We start from the raw sequence: 24,620 nt of genomic DNA on the forward strand, positions 1-24,620 counted from the left end.
TCCAATAGTTATTCTTGCTTACCGGTGTCTAAGTTATAAATATCCAGGCATATAGCCATCTGCTTTCAGTGTTTGGCAGAATGTAAAAAAAGCTAAGTTCATGACAGGACATCAACATTCAGCACTCATGGAGATGGTGACATTAATAGCAATATAAAACCAAAATACATACCACATTGAGGCTGTTAGCTGGTCCCATTATATGCTTCTGTTTCTTATGCGATGAACCTGAAAGTGAGATCCTCATCCTCTCAAGTTGTACAAATAAATCCAGTTTTTATTTCCTTCTTGTTGCTACAGACCACAGAAGCTCATGTTGTAGCATCAATATTTTTCTTCACTGGAATTAAGGAGCCTAGACCAAACCATGAAATCAACCCCAGGCTATTAGACCCTTATTAACAGACTTTATAGCTGGTATTATGCATGAAGTCAAATAGTGTCTTCCTGGCATCTGGCATTTCCTGGAAGTGTGGTTCATCACTCAGAATGCATTGCCCCCACATCAGCATTCAATGGTGGCTTGCTTTATGGCACTGCAGCTGATGCTTGTCATTGCATGTGATCTTATTTACATAGAAAGAAGTACATCCAGGGTTGTCAAAGAATATGTTTAATAAAAAATAATTAAACTTCCATTTGCTCTATAGAACATCATAGAAAGTAATTCAATAAATTACAAAGGACTTTTCTTTAAAGACGAATGTTCAACTACAAGCCGATTCAGACCACAGAGAACACAACCAGCATATTGCAGGTATCTGTAAAGTAAACAGGACGGACAACCAGATTGTTTAGTCAGAAATGTGGGCAATAAATACGAGCCACGTAACACCTAACATTCTCATACTATCTACCAACACAAATTTTCAGAAATATTCAGGGTCAGGTTTATATTGTATAATAAGATTTAATTTTGTTTTCAAGAAAAGTGCATTTTTCAGCCTTTTATAATTTATCCATGGATTGAATTAAATGTGTTCCCCCTTTTAACACGTCCCCAAATAATTAAAATTATATCACAGTCATAAAAAACTGCCATAATGTGCATTGGTTTATGCCTACTCTGCAAAGCAGCATAGGTTTGGTTACCTTTTCAAATAAATAGTCTTACCCTGAATGTTACTGACTCCTTTATGTAATGTTATAAACTGAAACAGTTCATAAAATGGTGAAAAAGACCCAAATGCATCAAACCATGTAATCTGACAGATTGTAGCAGAAAAATCTAAATCAGAGCATCTTTATGTGCATAGGTACCTGAAATCTATGTGGAACCTTACAGGGGTAGTTCTCCTTTAAGTTAACTTATAGTATGCTATAGAATGGCCAATTCTAAGAAATTTTTCAATTGGCCTTCATTGTTTATTTTTTTTATAGTTTTTGAATTATTTGCCTTCTTTTGACTCTTTTCAGCTTTCAAATGGGGGTCACTGACCCCATGTAAAAACAAATGCTCTGTAAGGCTACATATTTATTGTTATCTCAACTTTCTATTACTCATATTTCTATTCAGGCCTCTCATATTCCAGTCTCTAATTCAATGCATGGTTGCTAGGGGTCATTTGGACCCTAGTAACCAGATTGCTGAAATTGCAAACCGGAGAGCTGTTGAATAAAAAACGAAATAACTCAAAAACGACAAATAATAAAAAATGAAAACCAATTGCATATTGTCTCAGAATATCACTCTCTGCATCATACTAAAAGTTAATTCAAAGGTAAACAACCCCTTTAAGTAAGTCAACACTTCTGATTATAGCCACAACACTGGATTTTACATAATTATACATTGGTTGAAATATAGAAAATGGTATGCAATATGCTCAAAATAATTTAAGTTCCAATTCTTGGCAATAAACCCCCTTCACTTATTTGATATTGGATTATTAGGAAAAATGGCAAATAATTGGCCATGTTATCAAACATGGATAAGTGACATACTCACCCATCACTAGTTGGTGAAATTACAGCTAGAAGATATTATATGTCTAATTTTACAGTGTGTTACATTACTAGGGGAACTTTGCCTATGGCTGATTACCTCAATTCTGTGTCAAAATTGTGGTTGCTTGTGAAAGGCAGATGTGACCCAGACCTGCAAGTGATTCTATCCACGACACAATGCCTTTTGCCTATTCAAAAGCCACCCTGCAACATGGGTATTCAAAACACTGTAGGGCATAGTTACAGATTTTAACACAAATGAGAATGTTGCACATTTCACAAGTTCTACTAATTAAATGGATGGAAACAGTAGTTCTGAATAAATTACTTTGGTCCTACACAGCCAACCATAACTGCACATGGAAGGGATGCCCTGAGAAATGATAATGATGACCAAGAAATGTGTTTTATAAAGGAAAAGGGATATTAAATATATTAATCAGAAATTCAAATTACAGGGACATTGCATTGTGCAGAAGTAGAAAAGCAAATTTTGTATTAACTTTCTTGATCCTTACTAGCCATAAAGCACATATGCTCTAGTTTCTGAGGACATCAAATAAACAGATCATAGCCTGATTTGCCTAACTTCATGCTGGCCAAATTGGCATGACCCTAATTTGTAGCCTCCTAGTCCAATAATAGGGGCTATGTAGACTTGTCAACTGCCCAATGCTGTTCTTCTAGGGACTTTCAAAACAGCCCAGTAAATCTGGCTGATGCACGACCAAATATTTCTTGTTGTGGCTGATGTTATTGGCTCCATACAGGGACCTATAAGCTGCCAACTGGTTCAGATAGCAGACAATGTCAGTCCCTGTATTGCCAACTTAATACTTTCCTTTGTATATTTGTGAGATCACCAATAACAGGTGAAAGGCTGTAGGAGAATGCAGTGTTACCTTTAGAGCCTTGGCCTGTGTCTGGTATAGTGTTGATATAACAATGGAGGATGATAGATTTCAATCTACCCCATGGAGCGCTGAATTATACAGCCCAGAGACTTGAGCCCAGAGTATACAATAGTGGAGTTTTTTTTGAAAATGAGTTACATTCATAGGAAAAAATCTGTTACGTAAAAACACTGTGTAGAACTGTTCTGCTCTAAACTACAATCTGTTCTTCTTAGAATCTAGTCTTAAATTAGCACTCAGAGCACAGCTATTCCAGAACTTTAAGGCTGATGGGCATGAGGCGTAGTCATTGCCGGCAAAGGATTTTTATAAACACTTTACTTTAAGGGGAAGTTTGCGACAGTGCTGGTACTGGCTCATAGCTAACCATTCTGTAGCAATTCTAGTAGAATAACAATTAAAGTTTCGGATGCTCCTCTGCTGGTTGAAATACACAGGCAGAGAAAAAGCTCCATGTGTCATTGTCCTAAAAGTTGAAGTGTAAAGTGTAATTTTTTACCTTCTAAAGCAGCTCTGAGTGGGGGGGTCGCCGACCCAGCAAACTGTTCCAAATTGATAAATTTAGTTGATACATTTCTTATCTTTGTACCTTCTGCACAGAATCCCTGGGTTTCATTACAAGCAGCTGTTAGAATTGATACAATAGTTGCTAATGCTCCAGAGATGCTGCTGAGAAATGTATCAACTAAATGTTGCAAAATTTTAACAATTCAGAGCCTGCGCCTGAATTACTGAGCTGCCCGACTCAAACACCAGAGATAAGGACATTAAACTTAGATTTTGTAAAAACAGTAAAAAAAATAAATAATGGAAATTAATTGAAAAAAAGTCTTTATTTCTGGGGAACAGTCTGAAAACAACGGAACTGAAAAAAAGTGTTTTGAAGGTGAACCACCCCTTTAATAACGCATTTTTGGACTGTTATTTTTCCTATTTTCACACTACATAATATTTTGGACCACTGTAGTAACCAACAGCAATGCCTAAAAAAAGTGCTTTCAGAACAGAACAAATTGTTAAGGTTAGTGACCCTAGAAATAAGGGGGAACAACAAATAAGAGCAAACTCCCCCCAGATGCCTTTATTTAAATTGACCCTATCTTATAGTTTTCGGCAAATTTAACAAAAGGCACTTGCAATTAAGGCAGCCACTAAGGGCATACTCATACCCATATGTGGTTTTTGCCACTGATTCTACTGTTCTACATCTGCTGCAACTCTGCTCTAGCTTGGCAGGTGGGATGTTTATTATGAAATAAACCTTTAGCATGAAGCAAGCAATGGAATGTTAACTTGTGGAACTGCCCTTATCTCACTTAATTTTTCCTGTAGTTCTTTAGTTTCAAATTGAAACAATGTTGTTACCAACAATTCTACAAACCAGTAAACGGACTAAATGGTGGACTGGTTGAGAAATAGAATAGGTTCTGCACTAAAAGAGTTGAATTTCTAGCTAAAAACAAAATACAACAAAAAAACTGCTCTTAAATTTACAGAGGCAGTACACACTGAAACAAGTTTATGTCATTGAATTGTATGTTTTTTTTGTGTGTGTGAGTACTTCCAGATGAAGTAATGAAAATTTGATTGCAAGAAATCATTATAGCTATTGTTAGTAAAACACCCAATATATATAGCCTCAGGGAAGCACACCGCTATATCACTTGCCCTTTTTCACAGATAACGTATGAAAAAAACCCCAAAGTGTATTCAGATATACATGAACAGCAAGTGACATTTTGGTCCCTGGGCTGAAATGTCTAGTTGGCTGTTCATGAATATCGGAGTACACTTTGGATATGTAAGTGTTGCTGGTCTTTTTTTGGAAGAAAAAAAAAAAGACACCACCCATCAATTGGACCTCTTAGGCTTCTGGTATTGAACACAGAACAATTAAACTACATAGAACAATTAAAAAAATTGTAAAAGTACAATTTTACTTAAATTAGAAAAATAAACCTTATTGGGAGAATACTTGAAGCATTAAGTAGATATCACTGCAATAGGGTTTAAAGCACTATAAAGATAGGAGATTTACCTGCAGTGTTTTTTTAAAGCAATGTTGCATGAACAAAAGACTGAAGTAACAATCTTTGATAAAACAAAATCAGACTCCAACACTGATGCAGAACCACTACACAACTCAGCACAGTTTCAGTCCAAAAAAAAAAATCACAGGACATATCGGGAATGAGAAATATTAAGGCTAGCAGTCAGATCCATATACTTAGATCCATATACTTACTTTTGACTCAATACTGAAAGAGTAACTGAACTCAGACAAAAGGTTTTGTAAATGGTGAAACCACCATCTAGGGCCCGTAAAAGATGCTAAACTACTCTCTGGCCATGTTATCTTATGAAGCATACAAGATGGCCCCCTGCATCCTGTATACACAGAACTTCACATTCTCTGATTCATGACTTTCTGACCTTTTTCTACAGATTAACAAGGGTGGTATTCTGAGCACTTTTGTAATTTACATTCATTATTGATTTATTTTTTATTCCAAGATATCAAAGGATACATGTACTGTTAATATGAATGAATTTTGTTTCAACACCACCACCTGCTGTTGAGTTTCCCACCACCAAGTAGTCAAGGAAGAGAGAAAGTAGAAAGAAAAGAGGCTGCTCTGATGTTCTTCTGCTTAGGAAAGATTTGAGAGGCTTCTAACGTTTTTCCTAAGAACATCAGAGCATCTTTTTTAGTCTCCTGACAATTTCCTTGAATACTTGGTGGTCAGACTGGTGGAAAACTGACCAGCATGTGGCGCTATTGGAACAAAATTCATTCATATTAGCAGCACATGTATCCCTTACTATCTTGGAATAAAAAAAATCCAAAATTAATCAATGTAAATTATTAAAGTGATTAGAATAGGACTCTCAACAATTTTAGTAAAAGTTTACTCATTTAAGCATGAGCCAACTACTAACATGGCAAAGAGGCTGATATCCTATACAGGAACGTGGTTGGATCTCCTTCCAAGAATATCAACTTGACCAGCAGGTGGCAAGTTTGGTATGAAATTCATTATATTCACACTATGATCAATTTTACCTAAGTTATTTAAGAAGTTTACATTTCCTTTAAAATGTAATCTGCCTATTAATTTCAAAATAAAACACATTTTGCAATTTCTTTTTCTATAAGCACTAATTGATTTTTTTTTTAACCAACCCATGCTCCTTTTCCCTTTTACCCACTGTAATGAACACATTTTGTTTAAATAAAGACAATGAGCTCAATAAATGAGCACCTTCTTTCTTAAAGGGTCAGGCTTTAATATAAACAGAAGTTCATTATACAAAGGGCTTATCTGTGGGCTGTTAATTTGATTTAACAGTTGCTCCAAGAAACACAGGAACACTGAAATTGTGATGAACAAGAAAGTATATTGCCTCTTAAATATACACGCACAAAACATAGAGATACATACTGTACATAGTTCATGAGAACAAACAATCACATGATGGGACTGCAGGTATGGGATTCCCTACCTAAATGTAGCCATTGCACGTACAGGTATGGGATCTATTATCTGGAATGCTTGGCCTGTGGGGATTACCAAATAAAGAATGTAATTTGGATCTCCATACTAAAAATATTTAAACATTAATTAAAGCCAGTAGGGTTGTCTTGCCATCAACATTACACAGATTATGTACCATACTGTACAAGGCACTCTTTTATGACTACAGAGAAAAGGGAGATAGTTTTAAGAAAAAAATTTTTTTTGTTGAAAATGGACTAATTTTTACCTTTCTGTATATTGGGATTCCTGATAAGATATTCCATACCTGTGCTTTGAATGGGAGTCTAATTAAACGGCTGCAATAAATAAGTGATTGTACCTAGGCAATTGTCCTAGTTACTGTGTGTTCTTCCACACACCCAGGCACCCACACACACCCTTAGCTATAACCATGAATACTATTAGACAAAATTTGCCCCCCCTCTCTCTTAAAACATAATAAATACCGAGAAGTGCTTGTGTTCAATTACTGATAAATAAATATTTGTGGAGGGGAATACAATAAATCTGTTCAATTAAGGTAATCACCTTTTTGTTGTAAATATGTTGCAATTGCTATGCAATGCATTACGATTATTTCCTACTCTACAACACTTGTGTGTTCCAAATACTGAGCGGCACTGCACAGAGTAAATGGTAACACTGAGCCACGTAGCTAGATGGAGACAGAAATGCTGATCATATTTCTGCATTCAACATTCACCTATGAGTGCAGTCAAACTACTCCCTGTGGTGTCATAGAATGCAATGCATGACAGCTGAACCAAAAAATGTCTTTAAGTATGAATACTTAGTTCATGTGTTTTCAAGTTGAAAAAAATTGGGCAAAACTTCCATACACTAAACTAAATGCTACCTATACTTGGGAAGAGGTCCTTGTTTGGTTAGGTCTTGGCCACCCCAGTGGTGGGCCAAGTTGGCTAATTGAATTGTTCCGACCTTGCACCGATCAGCTAAAAAAAAAAAAAAAGGGATACAGACCTATTAGCCCTGGGTCACATCTAAAATGATACCTTATCAAAAGGACTTTTCAACTTGCCCAATAAATATCTACATAAGCTCTCATTTGATACCAACTGGAGAGGGTACTTGTTTTGGTTTCCATGGGCTGCAGAGTTGGCAACCAATATTTGCCTATGTATGGGCATTTTAAGGGATGAGACAGCATGTAATTCCTATTTTTTGCTTTGTTAGGAAAAGTGTACTGCACTGGTCTTTCATGCAAAAACACAAAAGCCATAATCAGCACACGCAGATCAAGGAATCATGCTATAACCATGAAATGTAAAAACATGCTCTTAAATATATGAGCAACTTGCATTTTGACATTTATGTCTGATGCACTAACATTTTGGGTAATTTAAGAAAAAAAAAGCCACAGTGAAGTGAAACATTTCCAAAATAGTTGTAAACTGTTGAAAAATTATTGCTGAATTCTGTAAATGATACACATGAAGAAAATTGCAAATGCTAAAGGCAGAAATGAAAACCACAATATACTTAGAGGATTCTGTGTTTCACTGCAAATATATTATTTATATACAGCTCTTAAAGAGCAAAATTTATAACCTTTTTTGTTTCCTTTTTTCCATAAAATTACCCCAGCCCTTCCCACAAAATTATAATGCCTTTTGCTGTTATTTTTCTACAGCAAGGTGTATCTTTTCATATTACATACAAGTTCAGAAACTGTGAGAATAATTACATGCAAAACGTTTTCTTAAACGCTAATTGCATTTTCAGAACAAATACTGAAATGTTTGTCAGTCTGTAAAATTTCTGATAATCTTGTAACACAGATATTTACAATTAAAATAAAAATGTGGGAAAGACGCTTCCCCTAGTATAATTTAAGTGCAGGGTCTGTCAATCGTCATCTGATGAATCAGAGTCTTCAGAAGCGGATGAAGAGGGACTGTTTGATCCTGATGAAGGATCAACCTTTTCAGAACCCTCATCTGTGCTGTTTTCATTTCGGGAGCTGAGCTCCTTCCCAGATTTTTCTTCCTGACTGGGTGCAGGAGATTCTGCAGTGCTGTCTGTGGGCTGAGACTGACAGTTTTCCTTACTAGCATTTTGTACACCGTAAAGGTTGGTCTGTGGCACAGCTGGGATATGGAGATTAAGGCCTGGAGTGAGAAGCATCCCTGGGTAGATAATGTTGGGCAACAGCAATGGGTTTAGTGCTAATGAGCCTGCTGTTAGAGCTGTTCCTGTTGAAGTGGAAGGAGGGTTGGTGGCCTTGTTTGCTCTATCATAAGATGGAGACACCGTCCTTTCTTTATTTCCATCTCCTTCCTTCAAGTCGCTTGTGCAATTCTTTTCTTTCCCATCTGTGCTGAGTTCTGAAGACTTACTAAGCAGGTGACCCATACCCAGAATACTGGGTAATCCAGCCATACCAGAAAGGAGCATGGGTAACATTGCTGTCAGGTTCTTTGCATCTCCTCCAGATGCTGAAAGGCCAGCAGGTAAGCCTATTAAGCCAGCAGTCAACTGCAGAGATTGCAAGTTCTGAAAGTTTTGCTGTAGGGCCTGGTAGCTAGAAAGATCCACACCTGGTAATAAACCATTGGCAAGCAGCTGGTTTACACTGACAGAGTTGGCCACAGTGGAGGCTGAAGTTACAGCTGCCTTTACGGTTTCACTTTTGGGCCTCCTTCCTCTTCTGCTTACCCCCTCTCTTACTACTGGTCCAGTCAAGATACGGGCAAACATGCTATCAGGAAGAAAACCCTGAAAAACAGACATAAAAGAAAAAAATATTAACCATTAAAGGGTCTTGTTAAAAAAAAAAAAAAAAAAAGCGTACATGGAAATCTTGTTTAAAAACAGTGCAGAAACTGAATACATTCTTTTAAAAATATACATTGCTTACAGAATTTCTTTACTTGAATATCAAAAAAAAAATGAAATTATTGCCAGCATGTTAAAAAAAATAACATGTAATGCATTTGGGAGAATAAAACCTAAAATAAGAACCCAAACATACAATAAAGGTCAAATTCTACTATAGATGGAGCATTATCAAGCTACTCTTCATTGTAATGCTGCAGCCATTCTACTGCTAGAAAGAAAAGCATTTAATTAGAAACTGGCTGAACTCTCCTGATGACCTCTAAGGAGTTTATAACAGGCTGTCTGCAAGGTTGGATAAATATATAGTGGATAACGTACCCCCTACTGTAATTTACAAAGATATTATAAGTCACTGAAGAGTTAAGTGACCACATAAAAGCACTAGGTCGCAGGCCAAGAGCTTCTATACAGGTAACATAACTCTGAGCGGAGTACATTATTCATTATAATATAAATGAAAATGTAATCTACAGTTATAGTAAAATATAATCTGCGTTTACATGTATATAGGTTAGTCAAGAGTTCTCCTTTTGCTGCAGAAAAATAGCTGGTAGAGTATAACATTCCAGTGCTATGTGACAAGATAATAATTGCTTATGTTAGACTTTTACAGTACAGATCATGGAACTCCGAGGATGACTGCTAATATCCTCATATTTTCCAACAAGGGGTACCGGTACTTTTTTTTATTATAATACACAAGTTTTAGTGAGTTATGTGAAAAAAATGACATCACTACTCACCGTTTATAACTGATGACATCACTAGTCACCATTTAAATGGTTATAATTTACAAGATATTCATGGCTTGTGTGTATTATATAGTGAATAAAGTACCCCCTCTTGTAAAATATAAGGATATTATAAGTTACCGAGGAGTTTCATGACCATATAAAAACACGAGGCCGAAGGCCGAGTGTTTTTATACGGGTCATGGAACTCCCAGGTAACTTATAATATCCTCATATTTTACAACTGGGGGTACTTTATTTATTATAATACACAAATTTTAGTGAGTCATGTGACAGAAATCACATCACTACTCACCATTTATAACTGATGACATCACTACTCACCGTTTATAAGGATATAATTTACAAGATATTCATGGCTTTTGTGTATTATATAGTGAATAAAGTACCCCCTCTTGTAAAATATAAGGATATTATAAGTTACCGAGGAGTTTCATGACCATATAAAAACACGAGGCCGAAGGCCGAGTGTTTTTATACAGGTCATGGAACTCCGAGTTAACTTATAATATCCTCATATTTTACAACTGGGGGTACTTTATTAATTATAATACACAAATTTTAGTGAGTCATGTGACAGAAATTACATCACTACTCACCGTTTATAACTGATGACATCACTACTCACCGTTTATAAGGATATAATTTACAAGATATTCATGGCTTTTGTGTATTATATGGATATATTGGATAGATCTAAATTATTAAGTTGTATCTGTGCTAATAAACTAGCAGTTCTGGACGTATAGCTGGCCACAGGAACGTTAAGGAGTCATCTGCATGTCTCTGCCCATAATTCTGAAGGTTAAAGTCTCTAATATTTAAATGCCATGTGTGTGGCATAAAACGTGAACAGCTTCTGTTTTAAGGCTCTCACTGCATGTCTTGCATTGAGAGGACCTCCTTTGAGCCCTTCTCACCCTTAGGGTGGTGGCACATGGGTCGATTAGTCACCCAGTGACAAATCTTCTCTACTGCGGGCGACTAATCTCCCCAAATTCCCTCCCGCAGGAAAGAATGCGAATTGCCAGCAGGATGGCATACATTTCGCTTTGATTCTCCAGAGTCGCCCAAAGTTTCCTTGTGAGGAACCAAAAACAGAGGAGGATATAGAAGGCACTGTTATTGCTATATAGTTGAATCAGATTGCAGTAAGGCATGTACTCACAGACTGTTTGACAACATCTCCCCATTCAGGAGCAACCCCATATTCAGGATTTTCCTTCAGGAATTTGCATAGATCCTTCAGAGGAGGAGCAAAGGCACCACCCACCTAAAGATAAAAACATGACTTTAATATTTATATTTAACATTATCTTTGTCATTACTGAAAAGTAGCTCTACCACCTTCATATTGTTTTTTAAGCCAATATCAGGCCCGGACTGGCAAATTTGTGGATTCTGGCAAATGCCAGAGAGGCTGCTGTAAGATAGACAGTCACTATTTCCTCGGTGGTGGGGATCTGTTTGGGCCTATTTGCTGTTATAAAAAAAAAAAGAATACCTTGTACTTGGTCCTAACTAAGATATAGGTAATCCTTATTGGAGGCAAAAGAATGCTATTGGGGTTATTTAATGTTTAAATGATTTCTTAATAGACAAAGTATGATGATCCAAATTATGGAAAGAACCCTTATCTGGAAAACCCCAGGTCCCGAGCATTCTGGATAACAGGGATCATACTTGTTTATTACTTTGTCTATCTATGTGTAGTATTTGGTCATTGAAACTTCCTGTCATTTTTATATGACATAGCGTCACCACAAATGGGGACAAAGATTGCATTCTTTATGTTGAATCACTTGTATCTGAGCTTGTTTTTAGTTTAATCACAATTATAAAGCATTCTGCTGTGCATAGCTGAATCAGTAATAGCAAGCCATACAAATTAGTACATACAGCCTACTTGTTTAAAAGCATTCACATTTCTATAGATATGGACTACTTAATGACTACAGCTACTTACAGACTACCTAAGTCTTAAAGGAGAAACAAACCCAATGTAGGGTAGGGTTTTTTTTTTTTTACCAAGGGTTTGTTTCTCATTTAAAGGAATTGTTCAGTATAAAAATAAAAACTGGGTAAATGGACAGGCTGTGCAAAATAAAAAAAAAAATCTAATACAGTTAGTTAAGCAAAAATGTAATGTATAAAGTGATTGGATGTTTAACATAACAGCCAGAACACTACACCGTGCTTTTTAGCTCTCTTGGTTTCTACTGACTGGTTACTCTGGTAACCTAGCAGTAACCAATCAGTGACTTGAGGGGGGGGGCACGTGGGCCATAACTGTTGCTTTTGAATCTGAGCTGAATGCTAAGGATCAATTGCAAACTCACTGAACTGTTATGTCCCATTTGGCCCCCCTTCAAGTCGCTGACTAACTCATAGTTAGAGAGCTGAAACCGGAAGTTATATTCTGGCTATTAGACATCCAGTCACTCCAGCCTTTATATATTACATTTTTGCCTAACTATATTAGAAATTTTTTTTCATTTTGCACAGCCTATTTATCCAGATTTAATGTGTACACTGAACTGTTGCTTTAAAGGAGAACTAAACCCTAAAAATTACATTTCAATAGCAGCAATCATCCGATCCAGGATTTCAAACCTGTAACAGGGGGTCACCATATGGGAAAGTGTCTGCGAAACTCACATACTCAGTGGGCTCTAAGCAGCAGGTGGGCCTGTAATGTAAGCTAATGCTACAGGGCTGATTATTAAATTCTGATGCTAGTTGCACTGGTTTCCATGCTGCCATATAGTAATTAACTGTATTAATTACTAATCAGCCTTATATTATGACATTTATATTCTATGTGTACTGTATATTGTGAGTGGGTTCCGCAGCACAGAGCATGTGCAGTGAATCAGCAGAAAAGAAGATTCGGAGCTACTGGATCATCTTTGAGGCACAGATCTTTAAAGGGGACTCGTCACCCAAATAAAAACATTCCAAATCCTATTTTATCACATTAGTCAAGCAAAATGAACTTTAATTACACTATAAAAATTATTTGAATCTTGTTTACTTCAGTCTGGGAATTCATAATTATTGCAAGCAGGAAGCAGCCATTTTGTGGACAGTTTTATTAAGGCAAGTCTTGCATCATCTCAGAATCTTGTTTGTGCACAAGAATGGGGGACCCGATGTCCATCCCCATGCCCTGGCTACACAATTAAACAGTAAAGAGAACGGAGGAATGTGTGGAGAGCAGTGACATCTAGGAAGTGCCGAATGGAAAGTGAAAGTAATTGTCTGCCCCGCCTCTATGCCACTGGCATAGAGGAGGGGCAGACAATATTTGATTGACAGCTGAGATTTTTAAATGAGCTTACAACAGCTATGAATGCTTTAATAAAAAATAGAAATTGGATTTCATGTTTAATTTGAAAAGGACTTTTATTATACAGATTTTTGTGTCTGGATGACAGGTCCACTTTAAAGCTAAAGGGATGTGGTTGTCTTGGGCTGGTACAGAAGCCCAAAATATAATGACCAACATTTCTAGCCTACTTCTTTAGGGCATTTTGCGATTATGTGTGCATACTTCTAGCTGTTTTACAAGTTGACAATTTGTTGTTATTCAGTGCTACTCAATCTTTGTTTACACAACTATTAACTGATGTGTTCTGTTAAGACACAAACTTAAAGTCCTTTATTGGATATATATATAAGTGTGCCAGGTCTGGGGGTCATGTTGATAGATACATAAGCTGTAAACTCTATGGTGCATGGACCTATCTCCTATGTCTCTTACCACATGGCAATTAAAGGCTGTATATTTGTACATATCATCATGCTTGTCCTCCTTGTGTGTATTTCTCTACATGGTTAGCTGTGTCTCATTGTAGCGCTACATAATAGTTTTACATACCTGCCACCCAAAAAAAAAAAAAAAATTATTCTCTGAACACTCTGCAATTTAAATTTATTTTCTATTTTAAAGGAGAACTAAAGCCTAACTAAAGCTAGAAATGTTGTAAAATGTGTTTTGCGCGACCAAGGCAACCACAACACTGTCGCAGTAAAGATGTGTGCCTCTAAAATTGCCAGTATAGCTCCCAATCTTTTTTTCTGCTGATTCACTGCACATGGTCTGTGCTGATGCCAATTACCTGAGCTTAGGGACTGACTCACAATATACTGTTTGTTCAGAATAGAAGCGTAACAATATAAGGTTGATTAGTACTAAATACACATAATTACTACATGTCCGCTCAAACCAGTGCAACTAGCATCAGAATATAATAATCAGCCTTTTAGCATTCGTTTATATTAGAGACAAACCTCATTTTCTGCTTGATATTTTGCGATGACCCCTAAGCTTAGATTCTCAACAGCTGTTTAGAGCCCACTGAGTTTGAAGTCCTGGATCATTGCTGCTTCTGAGATGCTCTTCTAAGAGCTCTTTTTGAAGGTCCACAGGGTAAGTGACCTTGATATCCAATGCATTTTCTCTGCAACCCCTATATTCAATTAACACTTGGCTTGCTGGCTCTAAGTCATGCCAAAAGCCTGGTATCAGAAGTCTAAAATGTGAATATTCCAGATACTGCTAAAAATGTATGTAATTTGCAAAGGTATGCAGAGAAGCATCTTGAGTAAGGTTACATAAATAAATCATTTGGGTTTAGAGAATGTTTACATGCTAAAGGCTAATCGTTTACAGGTTAATCAGAAGTATACCATAGCTGTTGGGCCATTGTATGGGCACCTTAACACTTGTGATTAAGGGAAATAATGACACAGATTCCTTGGCCAAGTTAGACCTTAGAAATGAGAAGTTGAAGGAAAATAAACCTGCAAAATAACAAGACCATAGAGAAGGGACATAACTTAAAGTAGAGAGAACATAATTTGCAAAGAAAATGCGAGTGACAGGACAAAAAAAAAGGACAAAACCTGCACTAAAAGGCCCCTGGGACCTATGTATGTGGCTGGTATGTATCTGCTGACTTATACTGTGTGCCACTTCACTGAACAAACTTACAAATGTACAAGAGAGATTGTCTGCAATCAATGTAGCAGCTTTAGGCAAAGGCCCGATGAGTCTGTACTCCGCAGGCTGAGAATCTGCTGCTGTCCTTCTTGCCTGATGTGCCTGCACCTGTAAACATTACCTCTGCTTGGTTGCAGGCAGACACCTTCTCCGCAAACCGAGAATCCGTTCCTCAGATGCCTTAACCCTATACAAAGTAGTATAAAGGCTTTTCCCCCAGTGTAGTTCAAGGGAATATTTGTTGCCCAAATACCAACAGAAAGTGTATGCTAGTGCATTGGCATTTTGCTTGTAATCAAAATAGCAATGATGCTATGCTAAACTAACTACTGATAGCTGTTGAGAGAGACTGGTACATTGATAATGGTTTGCCTTTATTTTCATGCTGATCTCACTCTCAGTAAAAAAACTCTATGCCTGTTAGTTTGACATCAGTGGTAGGAAAGCTTTTGGAGGGGTAAGGGATAAGATACTTGAAAAGTATTCTGCCAACAGGGTTTTATACACAGATCCTTCCATTAATATTTAATTTGGTCACACACCGTTGCCACTGCAAAGAAGTTCGAAAGCAGTCAGATAGAAATTGCAAAAGTTAGCAAACGTTTTTATGTTTCACCATTATCCCCGACATAGTGTAAGTGCAATTTTATATATATTTTCCATATAAATGAATTGTTGATGCCAAACACTACTTGGGATTTTAGTATGCACTTAGTACCTTTCTTGCATTCCTCCTATTGATAAGCTGCACACGCTCCTCTCCTGTAAGGCTGTTGACATCCAGTTTGCTGGGATTTCGGCAGCGGTGACGCTTTTGCTTTGGTCTCCCATCATGGAACTGGACTCTCTGATGAAAAGAGAAAGTTATTGCAACAACATGGCAGACAAGCTCACCTCAAGAATTGTATCTGCAGTATACGTTGTTACCATACATCTTAGGTCTTCCCTATAACTGTATATATTTGCACACAAATTATTGTACTATTCTTCTTATGTTAACTGCTTTCAATGTACTTATTCTTTGCTAGGAGTTAAGCTGTATTATCAAACATGCAGGATTTATTTAATGGTTATATTATGAGTCTGTCATCCTTTTAGAACCTTTCAATTACTAACTCCTTTTAAAACTCCAACTCAAAATTTTTTTTTTTTAGAAATCTCACTTCGGTTTTTTATTTTTTTTGCAAATAATGTCATTTAATGCATATTTTTACCCAGAGAGAAATTATCCTGGTTTTATTAAAAAAAAAGTTTTATCGTTAACAATTACAGATCATTACATTTTTCCATCACTTTTTACTACATTAAAAAGAAACATCTAAATTTTTTGCTAGTAATTACCTATTACTACAATAGACTAAATCTGCGGATCTAAAAAATGTGTGGTGTAACATTTTTTGTGTACAGACAATTTGCCAATTTAATAATATTTTCTCTTTTTAAGAATTATATTTAAACAATGCTTACGTACGTTAAGTAAGCAGCTCTAGAATGCAAATATGGGTTGTACAGTGAGGTATTCCTTCAAAGTAACAATGAGTATAGGTAAATGAATTAAATAAGAGTAAGTATGCAGGGCTCACTGGGATAAATGCACCAAGATCCTCAACATAGCCAGGATGCTCTTTCAACCAGTTTTCAAGGTCCTTTCTCTTAGGTGCATCATCTCCTGCTAGCCTTGTGCCATCTTTCAAATTGATAACAGGTACAGGGTTGTCTGCACCATGTACCCCTTGAACTTGTGTAGATAGAGTCTGGGAACAAGGTGCAGGCTGAGGAAAAGTGGATGCCAGAACTGGACTGACCTGAATAAAAAAAAAAAAAACACATACACTTACTATGCAATATATGAACACCCAGTTAACAAGAAAGAAAACGAATTAAATTATGTCTAAAATAACACAGGCATCAACATAAAATACAATAGCATATTCTATACTTTTTATGAGGAATGTAAGTTGTCAGAGGAATCACTGTGATGAACAGTATTTTATTTCAGTCAACTGTACTCACATGATTAAGCATTTTATTTTGGTTCATAAAAAGGAGATCAACTCCCTCCACATTCTTCCGTCTCCCTCGTCTCTTCTTGTTGACTGGTTGTGTCCCTGGTAGTACTCCATTAGTATTTGCTGTTGAGGGACATAAAGTACCTAATAAAATAGGATAGGCATAAATATTTCAATACACTGTTCAATAAAGTTAAAAAACAAGGAAAGCCAATGTATTACCACAGCCCCCCAATGCACATTTGAACAGTCCAGGACAACAGCTTCCATTGTATTAACAGAGGAAGATCACAGAGTTGCAGTTCCAGACCAGAACAGAAATAGAAGATGAGGATTTATTAGTTCTGGTTCTAAGGTTAGTAATTCTGCTTGGGGGGCTGCTGTGCATACTGTAACTTGAAATTAAGGGTTTAAATGGTTTTAAATATTTTTTGCTGAATGACCCCTCCCAAAAATATAACTGAAGTCCCATACTGTTCAAAGTGGGTGGTCTTTTGGTGTCGCATAGCACATTCTAGGCCAAACCCTTCAAAAAGGATCTCTATCTTGGCATAATGAAAACTGGTCCTGTTTCTTAAATCTTTCTCATCACCTTTTTTTCTTCTTCTTCTTCAAAAAAAAACAAAACAAAAAAAAAACCACTCTGGGATGGTTCAATTTATTGCATAGTGTCCAAGAAGACACTTAGCACAGATTGAGTTACATGATGAAAATGGTCTAGTGTTAAAACGTCAAATCTGATATATTTTCTTATGAAGCCAGACCGTTCATTAGCAATAACATGAAAGTGTTTTCCAAGTAGAATATTACAGATCATTAAAAGGGATGTATTTACATGTGAAATGGTTTTATAGTTATCTTAAAGATTAAAGAAACAAAAATGGGTTGAAATGCCCTATTCTACATACTGAACCTACTGCTGTAGCTTTAAGTTTCACAATCTCTACATCTCTAATGATTGAGGTCTTCAAAGTTATGTAAGGGGATCATCATTATTGAGACTTTTATATTCTATATATGCAGTATATATTATGAGTTGCTAAAGTTGCCTAACAGCAGGTAAGTAATAACAGCACAGAACATGTGCTGTGATTCAGCAGAAAAAAAAACAAAGAGCCACTGGAGCATCTTCACAGATCTTCTAACAGGCTGTGGTTGCCTAGGGCTCAAAGCAGAATGTTCTGCATCTCTGGCCTACTTCTTTATCGAGCTTTAGTTTTAAACGTAATGGATATATAAAACAGAAAAAAAAGGATATGTGACTGGGGAATGGTAGCTGGTGTTCTCAATCTCAGTGGGTGAGTGAGTGTCTAATAAAGACACTTAGCAGCAAGCTCTGCTCTGATTGCTTTCTCTCAGTCATCTGACAAATTGGTTGATACATAAAACAGTATTTGTTAACCCCTAATGTTACAAAAGTCAGCTCTACAGAAAAGCCAGCTCTGCTAATAAGCTTGCTTCTATCATATCGTCATTGTCATTTCAGAAGTCAAGGCAGGGGAAATAAAAATAAAGGGGCAGACAGATACAGATGTCAATAGCAACTACATTTACAAATAAATAACTTTAAGACCATTGAAAATTTGTAATGAATGTATGTTGGGAGTTTTTTAGGCCAATGCACCCTCATACTTTTCTCTACCTTTGTAAAAATGCAGACAGAGAAAAGGCCGACTTGCTCCTGTCCTCCCTGCCTTCAGCATAACAGGCACAGAATCAGTCTGTCAGTGCACACATGGGACAGATTTTGTTCTGAAATGTCTCATTTGTGCACCAAAAAGCTAATGCCATGCCCGCCATTGCATACTGAATGGCCAGTGCATAATAAAAAGGGTTGTATGGGAGTAGACTGCCTTTTCTCCACCAATGTACAAACACAGCGTTAAGTTTCTTTCATTAGGCCACATTTTAATTTTGAACTGACATCCCCTTCAAGATGAATGAAAAAGAGAGAGAGAGAATAACAGGGCATTTCACTTACCTGATGCTGCTGATTTTGGAAAGTTCACAAGGCTTGCTTCAGATGCATTCTGAAGGTCTCGCAACCGTGCCAAATACTGCTGCTGTCCTAATACTTCCTCACAATCCAGTGGCCGCTTCTGAGGAACTCCTTGCTTCTGGAAAGTCAATTTTAAACCTCCTTCCTAGGATGACCATATAATAATGTTAAATAGGGAAATCCTTGTGAAATAAGGAACACAATTTAGCTGTTGCAATATATCTACAGGCAATTATCTTTAAGCTGAAGCAATATACCACCCTCCATGGCACAAAGCAAGCAGGCTCTAGAAAACTTGTTTAATTGCTAATTTTTAGGTATATTACTTTTCCCTGGAACTTCTTATTGCTTCTAATACATGACACTACTGTTTAATGCCTAGCAGGGCACACTAAACATTTGCAATAAAGCTCATAAATAAAAATATACATACATAACAAATCCTATGCTATTGTATTACATGCGCTATCTTTATTTTAAATCACTGAAACCTTCACATATATACTGTTTGCAATATGTGTTGAATTCCAACACTGAGCACACTTCAAAATAACACTCACCTTCAGCGATGCATGGTGGTGGTATATAGATTAAATAGTGACAGATACAGGGGAATACTGCAAGGGAACCTGTTAAAACTGAAGCTTTGGCAAAAGTTCATGTTTCAGCAGGACAGGGATCCCATACACAAAATTTGTCATCTTTAGGTTAAATACAACTGTTCTGTGTTTGAGGTTGTGTTGGGGCATCCTCATCAAAGCTAATGAATTTCTAGATTGTACATATAATTGGTGGACGCATTCACTGCTCCATTAGAAAAGGCCTTAAAGGAATTGTTTATTGTAAAAATAAAAATGGGTACCGGTAAATGTAAAAAAAAAAAAAATTCAACATTTAGTTAGTTAGTGCTACCAGTCAGTAACCAATCAGCGACATGAAGGGGGAGGGGGCTTAGCTGTTCAGTTAAGTTTGCTTTTGAATCGGACCCGTGTGCTAAAGGTCCAGTGCAAACTAACTGAACAGTTATGTCCCATGTGGCCCCCCTTCAAGTCACTGATTAAAGGGGAACTATCACAAAAATGAAAAATTAGTATAAGCTTCCTCATACTGAAGTAAGAAACTTTCTAAATACAATCAATTAAAAATGCTGCATTGCTTCTGAAATAATCAAGTTCATCTTCACTATCCCTCTCTCGGCATCTGTTTCTCTTCATTCTGTCTTCATGCAGCAGTTGGGTGTCAGATAATCATTGATAATTAGATCCAATATATCTTATAGGGGGCTTCATTTCCTAGCAGATGTATTAGAGCTCATTCAAATAACTGATTCCAGTACGAACAAAATCTACCTGCCTTTTGAACAAATTTTACATGTAGAGACAGGATTTCTGGCCGCCTGAGGCGGCGGATGGGCCAGGATCGCCCCTGCTCCCAATAAGATATATTGGATCATTCATCTGACACCCAACTCCTGAATGAAGACAGAATGAAGAGAAACAAGGGATGAGAGAGGAATAGCAATCACTAACATATTGGCACCCCATAGGGCAGTAGAATTTGCTTGTCCTTTAAAAAGTATAGGCGTTCTCATTATAATGCTACAGGCCCAAGACGTGGTGGTCAAGAGGACACATTGCTCCACATGATTTTGAACTGCCAAAAAAATTATGAAAACTGAACTCCCTAAAAGTACGACTACTTGGCCTAGCCGATATCTTACCCCTAAAGAAAACCAAGCACATAAACAGTCAATGTTTTTCTATGCCATAAAGCTGGTATCATGCAATGGATGGGACAGGCAGTGCCAACTGTATCAGCACAGTAAGCTTTAGTAAAAGTTAGGGAAATATTATCAAATCTTGGCCCCATAGATTGACAATCTCTACCACTGATTCACACTAGTTGTGCTTGTACATATGGAGGTGTCCAAATTTCAATCAACCTTAATAAAAGAATATTAAAATCACTTACAAAAAGTGGACAAAGCTGGTCCATACTTGCTTATATGAGCTAAAGCTAAGTGATGCAAAATGTGGCTCTATAATAATGTGTGGAGACTGTATACAAATGCAAACAACTTAATCTGGATTTATTTTCTTAAATGGCATGTAAACACTGTTCAAAAATTCAAAAATATATTTCCAGTCAATACTTAAAGTTAAAAAAAATTCTCTTTATTTATCATAAATATTAAAAAGTAGGCATACAGACCAATTGATGCTCCGCCTAAGGCCTACTTTTTAATATTTTTAATATTTATGATAAATAAAGAGAAATTTTTTTAACTTTAAGTATTGACTGGAAATATATTTTTGAATTTTTGATCTGAGTGCCCTTTGGAGTTGGGGGCTATATTCCAGCACCTTGGCCCTTTTTTGACAGGCCTGTATAGACTGCAGCAGTTGAGTAGTATGTAAACACTGTTTCCTAAACCAGACTTCCCCCAATCTTGGCTGGACTGCAAATCATAACAAACCCCAACATTATAAGCAAATTGGGAGCTTTAGTCCAGCAACAGCAGAGATGTTTTACAGTTTTGTACAACCCTAAATATTAGTGCAGGATTTGTTATTGAGGAACATAAATTAATCAAGACTGTCAATACTTTAAACTGCTAGTTAGTTCCTTTGTGAAAGTGTGCACTAGTCTTGTCGCTATGATTGCTGACTTAAAGGCCTCCATGAAACTAGTTGGCAGTTTCAAATAAACACCGGGTATTATATTATATTTTATGGAACCCATAAACTCATTAAGTGGTTGTAAGAAATACAGAAAATGGGGCTTGCTGATGAGGCTTATGTGATAAAGTGAAATCTAAGAAGCTCAGTCATATAGTGAAAAAACAGCTGATAAAATGATAGGTATGTAACTATGTACATACGCAAACACAGGATACTTGCAGATTCCACAAACTGGGAATGAAATGGCATCACCAGCCATGGTGTTATTTGAGGTTTATTCATTTGAATAAGATTACTGTGTGCATGGTAAAGAACTAAATTTAGCATGACCCACACTTTAGTATTTCCAGAAACTGATTGCCAGTAACACCCTTTTGCGGTGCCCCATTTTCAAAATATTGTTTTAAAGCTATAATGTTTGATAGCAAATTTTCGTGTTTTTAATTTATGCTTTCTTTAAAATGATCCAAAATGGCCTAATATTAAAGAGTTTTTAACTTTTGCAAGCAAAAAGGTTCTCTCTGCAAAGCACATGGAAATGTAGAATTAAACAGATCCTTCTGAGCATGCTAAATATTTGCAACAGCCAATGCACTAGAAAAAACCCCACAAGGTGTAAACATCTTCATACAAGAGCAAAATCGTGACCGTGGGAAGTATTTAACGAGGCACTGAATTTTTAATATATCTTTCTGTACATTGGAAAATAGAGAAGCAAATTCAGTTTTCACTTTATGACAACACTATATAATGCAAGGGGTTAAAAAGAGAGAGCGGGCAGCCAGCTGGAAATATGAGCATGCTGCACACAGCAATCAGGTCCCAGGGCAAGAAAATAAATAAACATACGTCATTGATTTTCACTGTAAACTCCTTTTCTGGTACATGCTTCTTCACCTTTGACATCTGTAATTGGTCAGACTCTTCCTTGACTGTGAGACATGACGGGGCTTGTTGACCGGCTTCACTGTATTCTGTGGCAGCACCAGGACTATCAAGAAGCTTGGTGGCATAAAAAGAGGCTACACTAGTGGCTTCATAATTTCTTCTAGTTGTTGGCCACTTTCCTTTCAATACTGCCTGGCAAATGCTATCCAACCTGTTTATCATCACACGGTCCTAAGGAAAAAAATAGTTGCTTATTAAAGTACACAGGTTTACACTAGACAAGCAACTGTGGCCACAGGCAATATTAGTGGGCAATGAAGTCTAATCATGGGCAAAGAAATGGCCTGATTATAACAAGGGATTAAGCAGATACTGTTGATCACTGATAGGCTACACAGCCAGCATGGCCTGTAGTAATTTAATAGCAACAACTGCACAGTGGTACAGTGGTAAACAGTGTTGCCTTGCAGTTCTGGGGTCCTTCACTACCTGCAAAATGTCCTCCCTGTCCTATTCCTGTTGTCGTAATCCGATTGTTTGGCCTGATATCGCCCATCCTAGGTGAACATATCAAGGGAAAGATCCATTCATTTGCAAACTTGCCAAATGGGAAAATCATATAGTGTATAGCCAGCTTTAGAACCTTATTTTTTTTACTCAGGCGATCAACTAGTGAGCATATCAGCATTTTTATCCCCAGCAACAACCAAAATGTCACCAGTCCTATGGCCCTGAAGGTCTTTTTTCTCAGCTTAGTTCTCTCTGGTTCAGAAAGCTTGGGTGCCTGGGAGTTTCCAAATAAAGGATATTTCTGTAACTTGGATCTCCAAACTAAGTCTGCTAAAAATCATTTAAACATTTCATAAAACCAATAGGATTGCTTTTCCACCAAATGGGATTACATCATAGTTAGGATCAAGTACCAGGAACTGTTTTGTTATTACAGAGAAAAAAATAAATATGTTTTAAATTTTGAATTATTTCATTAAAATGGAGACTATGGGAAGCCACTATCCAGTAATTCGGAGCTTTCTGGATAACGGATTCCATTCCTGTACAGGTATCGAATATCTTCTCCCAAAAACCTAATATCCAGCCTATTGCATATTGCCCTGGATACTCATTGCAGCAATAAGTATTTTATTTTTTGTGGACACTGAAATTAATGAAATAAATGATTGAAATAGTAAATATGGAATTTGGTCCCTCTTTCATATCATTACCTTTGGCCAATGAGCAGCTGCAAGCATATAACCTCCTGGCAAGAAACAACTGGAATTGGGAGTTCCATTGTCCATTTGGAAGCTATCCTGAGTTTCATCCTGTAAGGTGCTCATTGAAGCTACACTTTCCTCATCATAGGCTTTGACGTGAGGCACACTCTCTGCTTAGTAAAGAAAAACATTAAAAATTATTATAGTACATGGAAAATTTCATAGCAGCCTTAAATAGTTCCTTTTTGAAAATGGATACGATGGCCTTCATTATCCTTATAAATTTTATGGTAAGCAACACATCTGTCTCGAAATGAGTCCAGACTCTATGGGGGATATTTATCATGCTGTGTAAACAGTGGAGTAAAACATTACTGATGATGTTGCTCATAGCAGCCAGTCAGTTAAAATCTAATTGCTGATCGGTTTCTCTGAGCAACATCACCGGTAATGCTTCACTCCATTTTTTACACAGCATGATAAATAGGCCCCTATATGTAATAAATACGTAAAACATACTAAGTTTGCCCAGTAGCAGTAACTCATAGCAACCAGTAAGATGTTTGCCTTCAAACAGGTGACCAGTACATTCTACATGTTGAATGGTTGTTTCGGGTTACTACTCCTGGGGAAATGTAGTGTGTTTTATTACATAATCACTGTTGAATCTCAAAAGGACAATACACAAGGACAGGACAAACGGCAAAGTGGAAAAAATGTACAGGATATTAACACTTTTAATATGCTAATGTTCCCAACTATATTGTACCTCCTTGTTATGGGAAGGAGCACTTGTTTAAAGAATATGCATAT

At 36.8% G+C, this 24,620-nt stretch overlaps 1 protein-coding gene across 9 annotated transcripts in view; it reads right to left on the bottom strand.

Annotated features, from left to right (window-relative positions):
- Positions 1-6,128: 6,128 nt before the first annotated feature.
- LOC108714014 (chromodomain-helicase-DNA-binding protein 9) overlaps positions 6,129-24,620 on the bottom strand; it is a 125,987-nt gene continuing 107,495 nt past the window's right edge. For 5 of the 9 annotated variants that reach the window (XM_018257834.2, XM_018257835.2, XM_041590141.1 and 2 more), the window contains 8 exons: positions 23,817-23,980; positions 22,555-22,824; positions 19,007-19,169; positions 17,030-17,169; positions 16,600-16,821; positions 15,735-15,863; positions 11,180-11,284; positions 6,129-9,136 (listed from right to left, as the gene is read on the bottom strand). In XM_018257834.2, the coding sequence (XP_018113323.1) occupies positions 8,267-9,136; positions 11,180-11,284; positions 15,735-15,863; positions 16,600-16,821; positions 17,030-17,169; positions 19,007-19,169; positions 22,555-22,824; positions 23,817-23,980 (2,063 nt within the window). In that variant the 3' untranslated portion in view covers positions 6,129-8,266. The remainder of the gene's footprint in view (positions 9,137-11,179; positions 11,285-15,734; positions 15,864-16,599; positions 16,822-17,029; positions 17,170-19,006; positions 19,170-22,554; positions 22,825-23,816; positions 23,981-24,620) is intronic. The other 4 variants (XM_018257838.2, XM_041590143.1, XM_018257837.2 and 1 more) reach the window with 3 other exon arrangements.

The sequence above is a fragment of the Xenopus laevis genome, chromosome 4L (genome assembly GCF_017654675.1).
Source record: "Xenopus laevis strain J_2021 chromosome 4L, Xenopus_laevis_v10.1, whole genome shotgun sequence".
NCBI classification, from domain to species: domain Eukaryota; kingdom Metazoa; phylum Chordata; class Amphibia; order Anura; family Pipidae; genus Xenopus; species Xenopus laevis.